Raw genomic sequence first — 19,091 nt, 5'->3', positions numbered from 1 at the left:
TCTGGACATCAACAAAAAACAATCCACCAAAACTCACCAAAAATGCTCAATCGAAGGGAGGGGGAGTCGAGGAAGAAGTAGAGACGTTGAGGCCGTTGTTGGGATGCACCACACGTGAAGAAACACCTTTCACTACAATCCACACTGTAAAAACAGCCTTCAAATCTCACACAACTATTGTAAATGCATGTAGAAGAAAAAACGCAGCCAACAGAAGCTTGCAGCAATTGATGCTTGGTAACCAAGCAAAGGAGCAGAGCAGCCTGAAGAGGAAAACGCAGAAGTGAGAAGCCTCCAAGAGAAAGAAAACGTAGGTATGATGAGAAAACATACCCACTTTTTGATCTCTAGAAAATGCAACCACTGTTTTGATCTCCAAAAAATCCAGCCACTGTTGTGAACTCCATAAAATGCAACCACTGTCTAGAAAATGCAGCTACTATTGTGAACTCTAGAAAATGCAGATAGAAGGAAGGATCAAACTCACAATGTAGAAGGCAGCGAGGTACCAAAGCGATTGATACCATGTTCGAGTATGCATAGGAGGAAGCCTACACAAAACAAGAGAGAGAAGAGGGAGAAAAGGAGAGAGAGCTTGTGAGCAAGATCACCTTTTATAATAGCATGAAGATTTACAATGGCAATAGCCAACAAGAAAGTGTTGCATTGTGCTTGGAATGAACTGACTGACCAGTGAATATGAGAAGCCCCTTTTATAGTGACGTGAGGGAGTTGGCCGATAGCTCCACGACTTGCTAAAATAGGAGAAATAGGTAAAAACCCATAAAATAGGCATTGCCCAAATTACACTAAGATGCACAATTTCTAGAAGAGCTACCCATTAAAAAAAGCTCATGAAAATGTCAAAGAAAGTAGAAAAAGAGTCAAGGAAAGCTGTTGTGTTGGGGCAGAGAAGAAAGCAAAAACCAAAAGAAGCAACAAGAAGGACGTTGGGAAGGAGAGACCATAAGGATGACACCACTATTGATGTAAAATGGTTCTATAATTATTGATGGTCTATGTACATCTCTAGATGGGGGGCCATGGAAGGTGAAAACCTGGCCCATGGTACAGCCCACCATGGCTTGAATTTCTAGTGATCATAATACCCTTAACTAGGGCACTTTTTAAAAAAAAATTATGTGCAAGATGTGCATGCACGTTCACACCTCAACATGCACATTTGTTGGAGCTCTGCATGTATGTTCCTAAGAATACCCACCATTGCATACGTATGTTCCCAAGTAAAATACTATAAAAACAATGGTCCCCCTAGACATTTCCCACTATTTTCTCTGCACATCTAGCCAAACTATTACCATATTTTTCCTACCTTCTCTCTACCTTCTAGCCCTCACCACCTCCTTTGACATACTTCTTAGTCCCACCAAGAAAAGGAAGGCTACCAAAGTCGCTAAGTTCCTGGAGTATCAGGTAGCTATCACCAACTTCTCCCCACTTGGCATGGAGCTGCTTTGAGAAGTTGGCGACCACATGATCCACAGCTTGATCCAGTTAGACAGGAAGGTTAAGCATAAGCTCACGTACCATACCCACCATGAATGCTACCAGGCTGCAAATAAGGACCCCAGAAGTGATGGAGCACCTTACCACACATGCTTGGACTTGGAGGCCTTGATTGCTCTTCCCACTTGGTTCCTTGACCTCACTAACTCCTTCAATTTATCTCTTCTTATGATACCCATCTTGGTACTGGAACTATTCGTGATGCCATAGGTATCGACCTCACCCTAGCCCTCATTGTATCGTTTAACATGGTACTGTGATACCTTGGACCTGCCCCTCGGGCCACCGAACCCTACCAAAAGCTTAGTGGCACATAGGGCATGGTTCGTGACATCATTAAGGGCCTGATGAACAATGATGGCGTCAAGTGGGAAGATATCACCCAAAACTTACACACCCCTGCATGTGCCCTTACTGTGTTGATCAACCTCTGCTGGATGGATGGTGAGCTGTGCTGGAACCTCTCCCTTCTTGCTCACCTCAAGTTGGGTCAGGCCAACCACTTTCATCATGAGCTTCATAGTATTGCAACAACCCCGCCTGGTAAGTTTGGGGTAGCTATGATTCTCACCAAGGTACTCTATTACACTAACAAGCTAGGAAGAGCTCCTCAAACTTTATAGCTACCAAAGTGCCACCACCCCAAGCAAACCTCCTCCACACCCAACCCCAGTGGCTCATTCCCTGCCGACCCTCTAACCAATAAGAAACAGATGCGAGACTAGGAGGCCACGACAAGTGAAACCTTTGCCAACTTTATAGAGACAAACCTCATGGATACCCCCACCAGGTCCAAGCACCAATTCAGCACGTGCTGGCCCATCCCATAGCATCCCTGAAGGTGCCAGAAGAGACAACTTTGAAAGCCAACCTTTTTTACCTCCCATGAGGCACAAAATATCACAGAAGCCCACCGCTAGATCCAGCAAGGCAATTAACCTCAGTGGAAAGCTTTTCCCAAGCACTCTTTCATTCATAGGGACGCCTACTAGATTTCCCTGTTGCATTTTCCTTCATCCTCCATAACCTAGTAGGAAACATGACAACTTACATGGCTAGGTAGAAGTAACAAATGCGACCCAATAAGCCCTCCTGCTGGTGCACATAAATGTCACCTAGCTAGAGACCCAAAAGGTAGTGGCCATCGCCCTCAACAACTGTTTACAAGTTCAAGCCCTCAAAGCTGACTCAAAATCGCTTGCCTGCAGCGCGCGAACTGGAAGCCATTCACACGAAGGTTGAAGGAGCTTGAGCCACAAGAGTTGAAACCTAGGAGAAGCTCACTCATGTAGCCGTCACACTTCAGAGAGCTGAAACCATGGCCTACAACAACAACTGCCAACAGCTTGTGGATGAAGTCCACACCCAGATGTCTCAGCATTGCAAGGACTTTTGGAGGGCATTAGATGCCAAGGAAACGCCACCATTGCTCAGCTGGAGCAACTTTTATGTGAGCTCAAGGATAGACCCCAACCTGAACAAATCACGATGTGGCCACACTGAGAAGAAGGTGGACTTTTTGATGGATGCGGCCCCACCGACCTCCTAAACCTCGCCATCCCTCCCCAACCACGCTCAAGCCTCCTCAAGCTCTAACACCACACCCTCCAATTCAACCTCCTCTAACACAACATATTTCCTCAAATGAGATCCCCACAACAACCACTTTCTCCACCATCCTCTCCAAGGTCCCTTATGCCTCACACACAACCCTTGTCATGCTCTTCTTCCAAAACTACAACTCCCTCAATGAGCCCTCCACCATCTTCTGCTTCCCTCACCATATCCTTTGCCTTAACCTATAATCCTAGTACCACGTCCTCAACTTCTCCGACCACCTGGATGAGGGGGATTTCATATAGCTTTTTGGCCCTCCAGATTTATGCCCATACCCTTGCTCCACCGATGTCATTAGCCAGGCACTCCAATGGATGCACACACACGGTTGACATGTCATTCTCAATGATTGCTATTGCCATGTCACCGTTGAGGCAAGCACTGTATATACCCCCTTGAAATCCTTGTTTTGTACCATCTGTAATGAAAAGGGCTTAGGTTTGAACATAAGGGAAGCCCATGGGCATGGATATGGCCGGGTAAGTATGGGGGCCCCACATTAATAAGTGTAAAAAGGTGGGCAGGTATATAAGTGAACAAATTATAATTAGGGACATCTAGTCATTTTGACTAATCAAATCATACTTCTTGGAGCTCCAAGCTTCCATGGCTATGGTAGTACTCCCTTGAGTGCATGTGGTACTCCATCACGAGTGCATGTGGTACTCCATTATGAGTGCATTCTCTTTCTTTCTCTCCCCATCATTACAATGGTATCAAAGCTTTGTCTTTGATCTAATTTTTTTATTAATATTTTTTGCATTTTCTTGAGTTTTTTGGAAATTTTCTTGATTTCTTGATCAAGAAATGGAGCATGATGATTGTGGGATGCTGGAAATTCCCTTGATTTTTGAATTGATCTAGTTTTGGGGGGCTATGGGTCACTGTGGACCAAAATTTGGGATAGCCACTCCAAAATTTGAAGGGCATGACCAAAATTGGGAGAAATTTATTGTTAATCATGATTAACCTCTTAATCAAAATGTTTTTAATGTATCCTTTCTCTTTGCTTGGATTTTGGGGAGCTTATGAGCTTCAATCTTCAGTGGAATGCCAACCAAATCTTGGGGGTTTGATTGAGAATGATTAAGGCTACATATCAAGTCTAATTTTTTAAGCTTTCATGAAGAGTGTACCATCGTGAGACTACCTCTAGATTCTCTGATTTTGCCTGCAAATTTGTGGGGTTTTGAGAGCCTTAAGCATGGCTAATGCTTAGGAACACTATGGCATTGCTGGCCATGAAGGAAGATGCTCGATTATCGACGATTTGAAGCTTTTGGAAGTGGCGTTTGACCTGTGCACGATTGTGGCAGCTATTTCAATGAATCGTGGCTATGGCATATTTTTTGAGATCATTACAGCAGCAAATCGTGGCATTTTCTACCCGGCTCTATTGTGGCATCTTCTTTGAGATCATTACAACAGCGAATTGTCGCATTTCTACCTGTCTCTACTGTGGTGTCCCCTATTGCTTCGGCTGTGTGAAAGGTGTACTTCGTTTCTACCCATCTCTACTGTGGCATCTCCTATTGCTTCGGCTGTGTGAAAGGTGCACCTAGCGACCACGATTACAGCTCACAAATCTATGGGAGGCTCTTCAAATGGAGACATTAGGCATGGTACTTCAATAAGCAAGGTAATACCAGCTATTTACATCATTTTAATGCTCCTTCGACCATTTTCTATTGCATGCCTTGAAGTTGCATTTTGGATTAAGCAAGAAGAGGCTTAATCAAGCCATAATACATTTATAATCATGGTTGGGAGGCGATCTATAATATTGTATGTTCTTTCTACTACTTCCTACTATGCACGTTTTTAGCTTCTTGGGAAGCTGCGTTTTAGCTTCTTGAATGACATTGCTCAAACTCCTGGAATGCCATTGCTGTAATCTTTTAAATGCCAATGCTTCATTCATTTGCATGCTACAAGCAATGATGGTATGCCCATGAGTTTTGGAGGCCTATGCATGGTGTTCAATGCCATTTGGATGATTATCTTGCTCATTAATGATGGCTATGGAGTGATGGCAAAGGGTTGAAGTATTATCCATGAAAATAGTGAATTGTGGTTTCTTATTAGTGCCAAAACTTGGCCTAAAGTAAGCACATGCATGTGCCTACATGAGCCATTGCTCGCATTGATCTTGGGAGTCCTTACTTGAAGCTAATCCTTACAAGTCATATGCTTTGTGATTCACATGGTGTTGGATGCTATTTGGATATTGTTTTCTTATGATTTGGTGTGTCGGAGCTACTTTGGATGATTGAGAGAAAGCATGAGTACATGCTCATTGTAATGGATAAAATGAAATAGCATGAGTCATGCTAAACACATTGTAAGTTCTCCTACCTACTCTTTTTGAAGTTACATCCACATACACCTCACTTGTACTCTCACTTTAATTCATAGCATCTAGTATGCTTGTGAGGGTACCTCGAACATTGGAGGAGAGGCCCGGGGGAAGCATGGCATGAACTCTCCTTATGGTGAGTGCTTTTGGAAAAGCAGCAAGGAGGGGGATTAGGTTCATTGGATGTGAAGACTTGGCCCCAAATTATGTCTAGATTTGGACTAGGTACAAGGGTGGGAAGGCTTGGCCGGGAGATTGGCAAGCATAAAATGTTCCTTCAACACACAACTCAACTACATTGCAAGCATGCCGAGGCTATGGAAGTCAAATATTACTTGCTTGAGCATGCCGTGGACACTTGATAGATCAAAGAGCATAAGAGTTGCATGGGAAAGTGTATGCTTTTGATGGTGATTACCTGGGGCATTATGCCATGATTGGACATTGGGCAAGTTCTAGTGGATTATGATTGAGATTTGGTCTGTATTGCGGCAGATTATGGCCAAATTTTTGTAATTTTCCTACACCAATGAGCACAAAAGTGTAATTCAGTCCCAAACCACTCAAGATCTCTCAAAGGTCTTTGGAAGCCTTAAAAAGGCATCTTAAGGCAAATCTAACAAGCCATCAAGTGGTTGATTTGGACACCATTTTAGAGTACAAAGGGAACAATTTGGTCAAACTAAAAACCCTAATTCAGTAAAAAATAGTGCAGACTGGATTCAAGGTATTTACATAGCTTAAGAGAACTACCTAAGAGCTTCCAAATGAGCCAACAAGTTCCCAATTCCATTACCGTTTTGGATGGTCAACCTCACATAGTTGACTTTCAACTAAAATTCAAAACAAAGAGATATAGGGGTGCTCAAAGTGGCGATTCAGGGTGATAGGAGTGTTTCTCTCATTAACAAGACACGAAAAACTAAAGAATTCCCAATTTGGTTGCCGTTTGCTATACTAACCACTTGGTAGCATGGGAAACCTTCGAAGGCCATCGAAGGCTCAAGCACAAGTGCCCGTGGAAGAGAATCAAGTTCAAGATGATGCCAATGAGATGGTTTGTGGTACATGGTACATGTGGGTGATGCTCCATTGGGTGAGGATCCACATGGTCAAAATGTGGCACCACATTCCATTGTTTAACATGGGAAAAACTCAAGGGCAATGCAACAAGAAAGGGTACCTCTACATTAGTGGGTAAATAGTGAATGAAGGAATGCAGGTGCACACTAGTGGACATAATTAAATCTCATTAGAGAACATCACTTTGGATATGTTAAGGATTTCTCTCACCGATGTAATCAAGGATGCATAAAGAGATTCCCAAAAGGAGGTGCTCTACATTAGTAGTGAGATTGTGCATCAAGGCAATGAGAATTCCAAGTTGATGCATCAAATGGTGGACAAGATGGATGAAAGGTTTGAACTCTTGAAGACCGGATTTTAGGTACACAAAGGGGTGTGGACAGGTTTTACCATGCAGGTACACAAAGGGGTGTGGACAGGTTTTACCATGCATCAAATCCACATGGGAATCTTGGTGGTATGTAAGGAAAGTCAAATATGCCTTCAAGAGACCATCAAAGTGGGCATGTTTCGGGTTCTATACTTGGAAAACAACCCATAGTTTTGGATCCCATGGAGGGCTCTTCAAGGGGTGTGTACAATGAGAGTGGGAGATGGGATATATACCACACACTACCCATGTACGTTCTACATTGGAGTCACCAAGGGTCAAAGATGTGAAGGACAAGATTACACTTCCTAAGTTCAAAGTGGTGAACACAATCACCAAAGAATTGGAGGAATGGATTAGCAAGATGGAGATGTACTATATCCCCGTAAAGACAAAGTACAATTTGTCGTGTTGCATTTGGAAGATTATGCCCATTCATGGTGGCGGTTTACTCAACATGAGGGTATGCATTTTAACACTTGGGAGGCATTCAAGGATGCCATGTTTCAAAACTTCACATCTCCATTGGAATGAGCTCAATTGGTGGGACAATGGTATGATTTGGAGCAAAAGGGAAGTTTCGTCAAGGAGTATAGTAACCAATTTAGGAAGCTTTCCATGTTTGTTGGGGGAGTGAATGAGTACAACAAAATGGTGAATTACATACATGGATTGCAATCATCACTTGGAGCTAATGTGAAGGCTCAAAGACCTCAAACTTTGCAAGATGCCATGTATTATGTGGAGGTCTTTGAATCTAAGTATAAGGTGGGTGTTGCAAATAGATGGAATGCGGGGTCAACTAAGCTATCTACTTTCAACCCATATGCAATAAAATGGCCAACTTCTACCTCTTCAACACCTTATGTACCTCGTGCAAGCTTCACTCCAACTTCTACTCCCATACAACAATATCCTAGTATGTATGGACAGCCAAGGAATGTGAAATGGAGTGGTTCTATGGCCAAACCTCCTCTCAAGAGTGATGCTAAATCCTCTTCCCTTCAAGGCAAAGTGATTAAGCAATTGTCACAAGCAGAGATGGAGAAGAAGAGGAAGAAAGGGGTTTGCTTCCTTTGCAATGAGAAATGGAGTCCCGAGCATAAAAATATTTGCAAGGAAAAAGAGGTAAGATCTAACATGATCTTTGAGGTGGTTGAAGATGAAGAGGCACCATTGGATTATATGGATGAGGCTGAATTTCAAGATTGTGCAAATGAGGTGGTAGAAGAGCCTACTCTTGACCCTTCTCAAGAGTTTCCATTTGATCTGGGTAGAGAGGATTGGGTAGAAGTTGAAACAAAAGAAAGGACAGCCATGCTATGTGCCATTTCACAAGAAGCTAAAGCGAGATGTAAAGGTTCCAACACTTTCAGGCTTGTGGGGAATATTGGGGGGGAATATCCATTCATATAATTGTTGATTCGGGGAGCACACATAGTTTTGCGAACTCTAAATTAATAAATTCTTTGAAACTATGCCCAATAGAGATGATGAAGCCTCTAAAAGTGGAGGTTGCAAATGGACAGCATGAGCTGAGCAAGAGTTGGGTTGCAACAAGGATTTCTTTGTCTTTCGATTATGCATATGACGCCCGTTTGATTATGCTTGACATGGGGCCCATTGATATGGTGCTTGGATGCGATTGGTTACACACTTTGGGTAGGTTTTCAATGGATTTGAAGCACATGAAAATGTGGTTTATACACGAAGGCAAAGAGCTATGTTTGGATGGAATTTGTAGCCATGCTTTAACCTTGGCGTCTATGAAGCAAATGAAGAGAGAGTTGAAGATTTTATGCCTTGTTTACATGCTTAACTCACTCGTCATGAAGAGGACAATGGGCTGCAAATACATGATGAAGAGATGGATGTCTTGTTTTGCAAGAGTACAAAGATGTGTTTGAAGCACCTAAATGCTTGCCACCTATTAGAGAAGTCGACCATGCCATAGAGCTTGAGAAGGATGCAAAACCCGTCAATAAGCCTCCTTATACGTTTTCAAAGGTTGAGCGAGAAGAGGTGGTAAAGAAAGTGGAAGAGCTTTGAGAAATGGGATTTATACAACCAAGCCAATCACCTTTCACCTCACCCATTTTGTTGGTGAAGAAGAAGAAGGTTGGATCTTATAGAATGTGCATCAATTATAGGGATCTCAACCAGATCGCTATAAAGAATCGATATCCCATTCCTAGGATTGATGATTTACTTGATGAATTGAAAGGAGAAAAATATTTCTCCAAGATAGATCTCAAGTTCGGGTATCATCAAATAAGGATGAAAGATGGTGATGAGTTTAAGACGGCATTCCAGACTGAATGGGGTCTATTTCAATTCATGGTTATGCCTTTTGGATTATCAAATGCCCCGGCCACATTTCAAGCTCTCATGAATAAAGTTTTGAAGCCATTCTCTACAAATTAGTTTTGGTCTTCTTTGATGACATACTTGTGTATAGCAAGTCAAGGGAAGAGCACTTGATGCATGTGAGCAAGTGTTGATGGTATTGAGAGAGCACAAGTTGTTTTGCCAAGCAAAGCAAGTGCACCTTTATGTCACAAGAAGTGGAATACTTAGGTCACATTGTGAGCAATGATGGTATTAAGATGGATCCCAAGAAGGTACAATGTGTGAAAGAGTGGCCTACACCCACCAACACTACTCAACTAAGGGGATTTTTGGGATTATCATCCTTTTATAGGAGGTCCATACGCCATTATGCTCACATAGCAGCCCCACTTACCGATAGGCTTAAGAAGGAAGCATTTTTTTGGGATGCCGTGGCCAATAAGAGCTTTCAAGAGCTCAAGCAAGCACTCATTTCATCTCCAATATTGGTTTTCCCTTATTTTTCTAAGCCTTTTACTATACGGGCTGATGCAAGTGGGAGAGGAATTGGTGCCATGCTATATCAAGAGCATGGGGTAATTTCTTATGAGAGTAGAAAGCTCACCCGAGAAGGAGAGGGAGCTTCATGTTTATGATCAAGAAATGTTGGCCATTTTGCATGCCGTAAAGAAGTGGCATCACTATTTGTATGGTGGGCATTTCAAAGTAAGGACCGATCACCGAGTACTCTAATTTTTCCTCACCCAACAAAACCTTTCTTCACAGCAAAAGAGATGGCTTGCTACCTTGCAAAATTATGATTTCGAGATCTCTTACATGGTAGGAAAGGACAATGTTGTAGCAGATGCACTTTCTAGGATGTGGGCTTGCACTATACATGCTATTTCGGAGGTGCATTATGATTGGATTCATGAGATACAAGAGGAGTATTTGGTGGATGACATGGCTGGTCCAATGTTTTAGAAATTACAGCAAGGGTTACGTGATGAATATCCACATTTTGAGGTGCGCAATGGGTTGCTTTGGTACAAGGGAAAGGTCTATTTGGTCCCTCACTCATCTTTCAAGCTGAAAATCCTACAAGAGATGCACTCTTCACCAATGGCGGCTCATTTGGGAGTGTTCAAGACCTATGATAAGATACGGAAGAGTTTATTTTGGTGGAAAGGACTTTGGAAGGATGTGCATGACTATGTGCAAAAGTGTTTGCCTTGCCAACAAAACGAGGATCTCAATCAATTGCCAGGAGGATTGTTGCAACCTTTGCCTATTCTGGAAGGAAAGTGGACACGCATAGCCATGGATTTCATTACCGGGCTGCCCACTACTAAGCAAGGGTGGAATAGCATCTATGTGGTAGTGGATAGATTAACAAAGGTGGCTCATTGCATACCCACAAAGGTGCAATATACAACTTCTATGGTGGCTCAACAATTTATGAAGCATGTGTTTAGGTTGCATGGTGAGTGATAGGGATGTCAAGTTCATAAGCCATTTTTGGAAGAGTGTCTTTGATTCCATGGGGAACACACTCACTCCAAGTACGGCCTATCATCCCCGCAAACGGATGGGCAAACCGAGAGGGTGAACAAGTGACCCGAAATCTATTTGAGACACTATTCTTATGACACCCAAGCTTCATGGGATAAATGGCTACACTTAGCTAAATTTTGCCATAGCAACACATATCACATGAGTATCGGTATGTCTCCATTTGAAGCCATGTATGGGTATAAGGTGCATGTACCTTCTATTGCATTCAATGAGGAAAAGGTGAATCCTCAAGACAAAGAGGAGATTGAGAAGATGTGTGCAATATTGCAAAGGTGCAAGGATAACATGGCTAAGGCACAAAACCAAATGAAGCAATATGCCGGTGAGTCAAGGAAGCATATGGAGTTCAAGGAAGGGGATTATGTATTCTTAAGAATCCCTAAGTCAAGGTATGCTTCTTTGAAGGGAGACACCAATACAAAGCTTGCTCATGGCTTTTATGGACCTTACAAGGTGTTGAGAAGAATTGGTGAGGTTGCCTAACGATTGTTGTTACCTTCTACCACAAGGATCCACAATGTGTTTCATGTGTCACATTTGAAGAAGTACGTGGGACCTCAATTGGAAGTTATTGATGAGTTACCTCTATGGATGAAGAGGGAATGATTCAATATGTGGCAGAGAAGGTGATAGGAATGAGGGAAAGACACGTTCGTAATTGGTCATTATTGAGTACCTTGTGAAGTGGAGAGGCTTGCCTAATGAAGAAGCTTCTTGGCAGTCTGAAGGCTTCATGAAAGACCATCCGGAGCTTCTACAAGCAATGAATCATAATGGATAAAGTGGTATAGTTGTATGGTGTATTTGGACAGCTATATGCATAATGGATAAAGTGGTATAGTTGTATGGTGTATTTGGACAGCTATATGCATGGATTGGGATGATGATATGAAGGGTGCCATTGTTGTAAATTTACTGTATGGACAGCCATGGCCATTGGTGTACTTCATCACTCATCAATCAAAGTTCAACAAGACTTCGCGGGCTTATGGACATCATAAAGAGCAGTCCATATGTACATCAAATAAGTGGACAGCTCTATGTGGAGTTCTCTTGTGTGAGACACTTTTGGAATTACAACAAATGTACTTCCACATTCATGAGGGAAGTCAAGAAGATTCCCAATAGCCCATACATTGCTCCATACATGATTTCGAGGACTAAAACTTTAGGTGGGGATAGTTTGTAATGAAAGGGGACTTGGGTTTGAACATAAGGGAACCCCATGGGCTTGGATATGGCTGGGCAAGTAAAGTATGGGGGCCCAACATTAATAAGTGTGAAAAGGTGGGCAAATATATAAGTGAGCAAATTGTAATTAGGGACATCTAACCATTTTGACTAATCAAATCATACTTCTTGGAGCTCCAAGCTTCCATGGCTATGGTGGTACTCCCTTGAGTGCATGTGGTACTCCATTATGAGTGCATTCTTTTTCTTTCTCTCCCCATCATTACACCATCGCATTTGGAAGAAGATATAGCTATGCGCACCACCAAATGACACGTGTTCAACACAATCCATGTGGCATACCCAGGACATCTTTGAGGAGGAATCCAAAGAAGCCCTGGAATTCGATCAGTCCATGAAGCCTACACCGTAGGAGGTCATCAAAGATGAAGAGGATGTCACCACAGACACTGCTTGTTGGGATAAGGATGATAATGATGCATTCGTATAGCAAAGACCTCTCAGAAGAAGGCCCCCCAATGATAGGTGATCCTAGCATGCCTCTCTAGGGCCCTTCATCATTAGGCAGCCCATCTTCCTCTATGGTGGTGCCTTCCCCCTCGACCAACCCTCTACCTCCACTACACTTTTCCTCACCTTCACTTCACTGCCAGCCACTTTTCCCTGGAGAACCCCACCCACCTCTCCAACTCTGCTGTCACCCCCCCATCTCCTAAGCCAGCCCCACCGCCAACCTCTCTTGACACGATGTCCTTAATGGACTCCCCAAGGCCTCAACCTCACAGGCTGACCACCCCTTTCTCCCACCCACGTAGGTCTTGGAAGAGTGTGAAATCCCCGAAGCCCCTGTTGAAGAATGGTAGAGCAGATGCACCACCCATTCAACTGGTGCGAGGGGTTAGACATTAACCGTGCCCTTAGAATATTGGACCAAAGGCAATGCCCAGATCCTACCCTTAACACTAATAGGCTCATTGATTGCCTTCACATTAGCCTCATCAAGTTTTAGATCTCATCCCAAGTGAGGCATGGGAGGATATAAGCGACCATAGGCCCAACACAGCCCTAATCACCCATGATCTTATGGGCAAATAACCTACGTGGCAACATCTGTATATTTTGAAGGCCAGATATTAGAAGGTGTGCTGCTATGCCATGCCGGTATCTCAGGATAAGTGCACTTTACTTTCCAATTGAATGCAGATGGGCATGGGATCTTTTTGAGTAGGAGCTGGAGAAGAATCCAAACTTGAGTTCAACTTTCTATGGATCCCTCAGCCCCACCACCCCTTATCCTCACTAAAGAATGGATGCTTCACACATTGTGTAAGTTCATCTAGGATTACGACCCCGATCTAGTGGTCACACCATCCGCTTTTTCAGGCTCATCTGGTGGAATTCCTAGAACGGCACACCTTCGATGAAAGTCTATAGGGCATGTCCTTCGACATCAACGAGGGTCCCACACTTCGCCAAATACTCGACTACTACTATAAGCAAGTACAGTGGATGCAAGGTTGGCACATGCTCACTTTTAAGGATATGTTCAAGACTACCTTCTAGATATCCTACAAAGCCTTCCATCACACCACCTAGTACATGAAGTCTTGCTTTGACTTCTATTAGAACTTTAGCGTTGCTACCACTAGCCTCCCATGGAGCTTCACTATTGATTTCGAGGATAGAACCATGATTAGGGAGGAGATTATATTAACCACATTGGATAACATTACTCCACATGTGGCAACTTCTTCAAGCCATATTTTTGTATCGTGCAATGTGCTTCATGTAAAATAATTACGAAAAATCTTCAACTTATGACTTGTGTAATACCGAAAGATAGTCAAAACTAAGCTTACGACTTGTGTAATGTCAGCGATGGTGATTGACTTTTAGGCTAGAAAATTAGCCTAGACTAGCTTATTAGGCTCCAAACATTAGTTGGGTGGCCATGCAATGTACATGGAAACTGTAGACAAATTAACCCAATTACTCTTAATAAGAAATGAACTCTTAAATTAATTATTTTTCTCATAAATTTTCTAAACCATCCGATTCTAATTTACACATTTTACATTTTTTACGTGTGCACACTACATGCACATGTGCACCCCTAAGCCTTTTAAAAAAATTGTGCATGGAAGACCTAATATTTAGGATCAAAACTAATGTTCCTAGTTTAATATAATTTTTTCTAAGGCTTTTACCCAACTAAGAGAAAATTTTCCATAGGTACACGTATCTTTTCATAGGTACACCTTATTTTTCACATTTTTTCTCCTTAAAAAATGCATAATTTTACCTATTTTAAACCAAAAATTCCTTTCTTAATAATTTTCTTTTACAAGGACAAGGGATCTTACATTTCAACACCTGTATAGTATCACCACATGAAAATGCCTAATATTTTGCCTCAACTTGTTTGACCAAGCTCTCACATTAGACCCTTTGCTAAGTACATGTGATTGTTACTCCGCATTTAAGGTACCTATTTGATCCTTTGCTTTAGCCTTTGTAAAATTCTTAGCATATACCAACTACTTATCTCATCGAACGTATCATTTTTACTCGCTCACGACAACAATTGACGTGTAGTGGAGGCTATAGCATCTTACGACCTTTCTACTCGAGGGAATAACTAATAAATATATATTTTTTATCTTTCTACAAAAGGATCAACTCAAGAAAAAACAAAAATTCAAAAAAAAAATTGAGACTTCCCTAGCCAAGAGGTTTGAGGTTTTTAAGAAACGTTTCAAAGGTTTTGAATGAACAAAACACATTTTTTAGTGACTATGCTCCTCAGAGGTTGCAGTAAATCCTATTGTTCAATTACTCTTTTGTTTTGAGAAAAATGGATACTTTATTTTTGTTAGAATGATATATTACCAAGACATTTCATTTTATCAATCCACTTTGGACTTGCCAACACCTATAGGTTTATCTTTATGATGTAATTTTGATGGGGGAACTCAGCTTATAGAGTTGCCAAGCTATACCTATTTTTATCTCTTAATTGTTGTTTTTTCCCTCTTTAAAAAACATGAAATTTTGTCATACTTCTATTGAATACTACAATAAAGCATCAAAGAAAAACAGGAAATTTCTTTCAAAACCTTGGAGGTTTGGCTTTTAGAGATATGACCACCAAATTTCCAAGATGATTACACAGCAAGCCATTTACATACATAGCTAACTCCTCAATTACATAGCAGGACAGCTACGTGTATAGCTAGTTCTTCAATGAAGTTAAGCTCCTTTTTTTTCCCATGAGTGAGTGATTAAAACTTTTTTTGGTTAACATTCCACACAGAAAAGTGAAAAATACATCAACGTGCGAGCATAGCATGCTTACTTTCTTGGCCATCATAATGCACTACAGGCTTTGCCCATTGGAAAGACCACCTCACCAAAGGGGTGCCAGATAATTGTTAGCACCAGCGGTTGCCTTCCCAAGTATATGATCTGTGAGACCATACAGCAATACACATGATTGAAGCTAAAAACAAGTACATATGGTTTACAACTGCCTGTCATGACCATGGGTAATCTTTTAAATGTACACATACCTCGATATGCAAGTGAATTTTACAACAACAATACACTCTACGTCAGCCAATGCATTTTTGGCCTTACACTAGATCTATCTGCCTTAGTCTTAACCTTGCAAGTTTCAATCTTGCTGCATAATCTTTCCATTCTTCAATAACAAGTCCAGTCAAAAGCAATCCTGCAATGCTTGCTGATAACGTCAACATAGCAAACACAGAATTCCAACCTGCTTTGGATAGATAGCCTGTTAACAATGGTCCAATTGCTGCCCCAACAGATCCAGTCCCATCTATGATAGCCGTGACAGTAGCCAGAGCTCTTGAGTTGCCTTTAAGTGATTCATGGGTGCCAAGATCAGCTGAAACAGCTGTGGTAATAAGAGCATATGGTCCATTCACAAACATCCCGGCAAGAAACAACAGGAGCACGTTGAACCAAAATGTCTCACTGCCATAGATACGGTAAAGCAGAAGTGCAGGTAGGGCGGCATAGGTGAAAGAAGCAGCCACAATAGCCCTGGCATTTAATTTATCAGAGACATGTCCAGCCAGGATGCCGCCCACTGTTCCACCGACATCAAAGATGGTTGAGAGGTTTCCTGCTGTAGAATCAGAAAGATACTCACCCTGTATCTCTGCATACATCCAAACACCACCATGAATGATCTATAGATGGCTGTTAGCATCCCTGACTACATTGCTTATAATTAAATGTGGATGTCATGCATGCATGACACTCAGCACCTGGATTACGGTTCGCATGATATGATCATGGCAATTTCACCTTATAAGAAAGTGCAATTTATAACCTCATGGTAGTCATCCACAAGACAATAAACCATCAACTCCTTCACGCATAGAAAAAGACAATGCAAGTAGGGTTATGCAAATACCTGTATGCCGGATGTAAAATGGCAACCAATAGAGGAATGTGTAAGCCACCAGCTTTGTAAAGAAGAGACAGAATGCAAAGGGGGCCACTCTCGGGATGGCCCAGGCCTGCATGAAACCCACAGCTGTGCTTTCATCCTCATCATCTGAAGCATCTGTTGTCATCAATTTGAAATCATTCTCAAGAAGGGGTTGTCTCCTGGCGTCTTCACCCAGACCCCCTGCCAAATCTGCCAATGCCCTAGCACCCACCTCCAAGAAGCCCTTCTCTTCATCTAGATCTCTTAATTTCATGGGAGAAAAGCTGACTTGTCGGTCCTCATAAGGTGAGGGAAACCCAACTGTCTCTGGACTAACCACTAGAAAGAGAAAGACAATGGCGCCTCCTGCCGCAATGGCCACGCCTGGGACCAGAAAAGACCATCCCCAGCCATATCTTAACATGGCAGATGCCATCAGAGTCCCGCAGATGTTGCCAACTGATGTGTGTGCATTCCATACACCCATGATGAGACCTCTCTTACTCTTCCCGAACCAGTTGCCCACAATGGTGACTACAGATGGCCATCCAGTGGCCTGGAACAAACCGCCCATCATCTGCACCATCAAGAAGTAGCCAAGCCAGTGCACATTCAACCAGTAGGCAAAGCCGAAAAGGGCAACACATAAGCCACTGCCCACCATGCCAGTGGCGAGGAGCCCACGGAGGCAAAGGCGATCACCCATATGCCCAGCAAGGAACATCCCTACGGCATAAGAAGCCAGGAATGCAACATCCACCTCTCCCAGCAAAGCAAGCCCTGAGTTGCCATCAAATGGAGGCCAACCCTTCTGCAAAGAATGATTGGCATGGCCAGATTGCACAGAACAATTGAAGTCATGACTAAATGACGACGCTGACTTCCTTATGAAGACCACGTTTAGCGGCCATGTGAGGTGTGCCAAATTGATGTTACTATGTGAAGGTAATGGCGAAACATCATCTGAACTGAGGGCATTTTTCACTATGCTGAGTGGCTTCCTGGATGCATGATAAAGTGCATACGCTATGAAGGTCAGGAAGAGGACAGAGGCCTTGTAAGATTGACAGCTAGACTCTGTATTAGGGAACAATTTCGTGAACAATTTCAAGCCAGGAGGCTTGGAGCTACTCATGATGAGATAAAAACACAGAAGCAGAGAGAGAAGGAGAGAGAGGGAAGAGAGAGAGGGAGAAGAGGAATACCAAAAAGAAAAAATGTACGGGACACTAAATTTAAACTATCAAATGAGAGCTTGGCATATCTGCTCTGGACAGAATTGTGAAGGAGCAAGAAAATGGCAAAAGCAGTCTTATATATCTCGATCTACCGGAGACAAGTTCCGAAAACCCAACGAGAAATCCTCGCAGCCCAAGTCCAAGCTCGCATCTTGCGGACGATCTGAAGAGTCACCCCCTAAATTGCAGAATTAGGGTTGCCCTTTAGTAGTTTTTAATAAGGCATGGGTTACCCACATGGTCCATCCTTGCATCTATTATTTTATGAACTGGATTAGAAAAATACAAATGTGGCTACCAGGTTTTTGTACGAAGAGATGAGCAAGACTGAGGTGAATGTGTTTTACTGCAACGAAATCTGAAGAGTTAGGTGGAGCTCTAACTTCCTGGATGAAAAGATGGAGACTCCTCTAGGAGTCGAATATTTTGTGAAGGCTCAGACTTTTTTTGTGGAGGGTTTGTATGTGGGCTCTTCCTACTATTGGATACAAATTATTATTACAGAGGAACTTTACATTTGGAGCATGTCCTAGATGTAGAATAGCTATTGAAGATGGTAGACATGCCTTCTAGGGTTGCCCTACTATTAGGGGGATGTGGGGCATGATTGACAAATGGGTATTATCTTACACATGTGTAAAGGAGACTTGGGGGGATTGGTTGTTGGTAGGGCAGATTGACTGAAGCTGAAGGGGCTATTAATCTAGTCTTTAGTCTTACTAGATATTGCTATCTCTAGGATATCTAGAACTCCAAGAACTGGCTGGTGTTTAAAAAAAGGGTCAATGCAGAGCCAAGATGTTGTAGAGTTGATGTATAGATGTGTGCATCAATGTTGGTCTGTATATTATGTAAATAAAATGAATGGTAATTCTTTTGTTGAGGTAGTACAGGCCTTACAGGCTAGGATTGGTTGAGTTGCTTTCAGGATGCTGAAATGTTAGTACATACTAGGGTAATCTATCAAATTGTGGCATGTTGCAGGGTTATATGAGAGATTTTATGCATCAGAGTACATCTTCTTGAGGGAACTGGTCCTTCCATCTTGAACTTTACTTTACGAATTTTTCACTATGGATTTGGTCTCCATGGTATGGGATACGAGAACTAATCCTATGTGAGAAATCTTGATGCATACATATCTCCAGCTTTATTCCTGATGAGTTACTTATCTATAATATTTTCTGATCGTATGGGACACTAGCATGTGACACTAGCATGTCACCTAACAGATTTATTTGATGATGAGTATTGGTGATGAGAAAGAGAGTACTGAATGAGGTGTCGTACTCGTGTGAGAGGACCACCGATTAAGGTGTCGTGTAGACTGTACAAGGGTAC

General features: G+C 42.3%; 1 protein-coding gene across 1 annotated transcript; it reads right to left on the bottom strand.

Annotated features, from left to right (window-relative positions):
• Positions 1-15,325: 15,325 nt before the first annotated feature.
• LOC147633678 (putative glycerol-3-phosphate transporter 1) lies at positions 15,326-18,026 on the bottom strand. Its single transcript, XM_086804658.1, has 2 exons — positions 16,495-18,026; positions 15,326-16,236 (listed from the first exon to the last, which is right to left on the bottom strand). The coding sequence occupies exons 1-2, from the start codon at positions 17,645-17,647 to the stop codon at positions 15,683-15,685; spliced, it is 1,707 nt and encodes a 568-aa protein (XP_086660784.1). The 5' UTR covers positions 17,648-18,026; the 3' UTR covers positions 15,326-15,682.
• Between the last annotated feature and the right edge of the window lie 1,065 nt (positions 18,027-19,091).

This window comes from Cibotium barometz, chromosome 11 (assembly GCF_041138505.1).
Source record: "Cibotium barometz isolate CiBa-2024 chromosome 11, ASM4113850v1, whole genome shotgun sequence".
NCBI classification, from domain to species: domain Eukaryota; kingdom Viridiplantae; phylum Streptophyta; class Polypodiopsida; order Cyatheales; family Cibotiaceae; genus Cibotium; species Cibotium barometz.
This window is presented reverse-complemented; position numbering and strand designations above follow the sequence as displayed.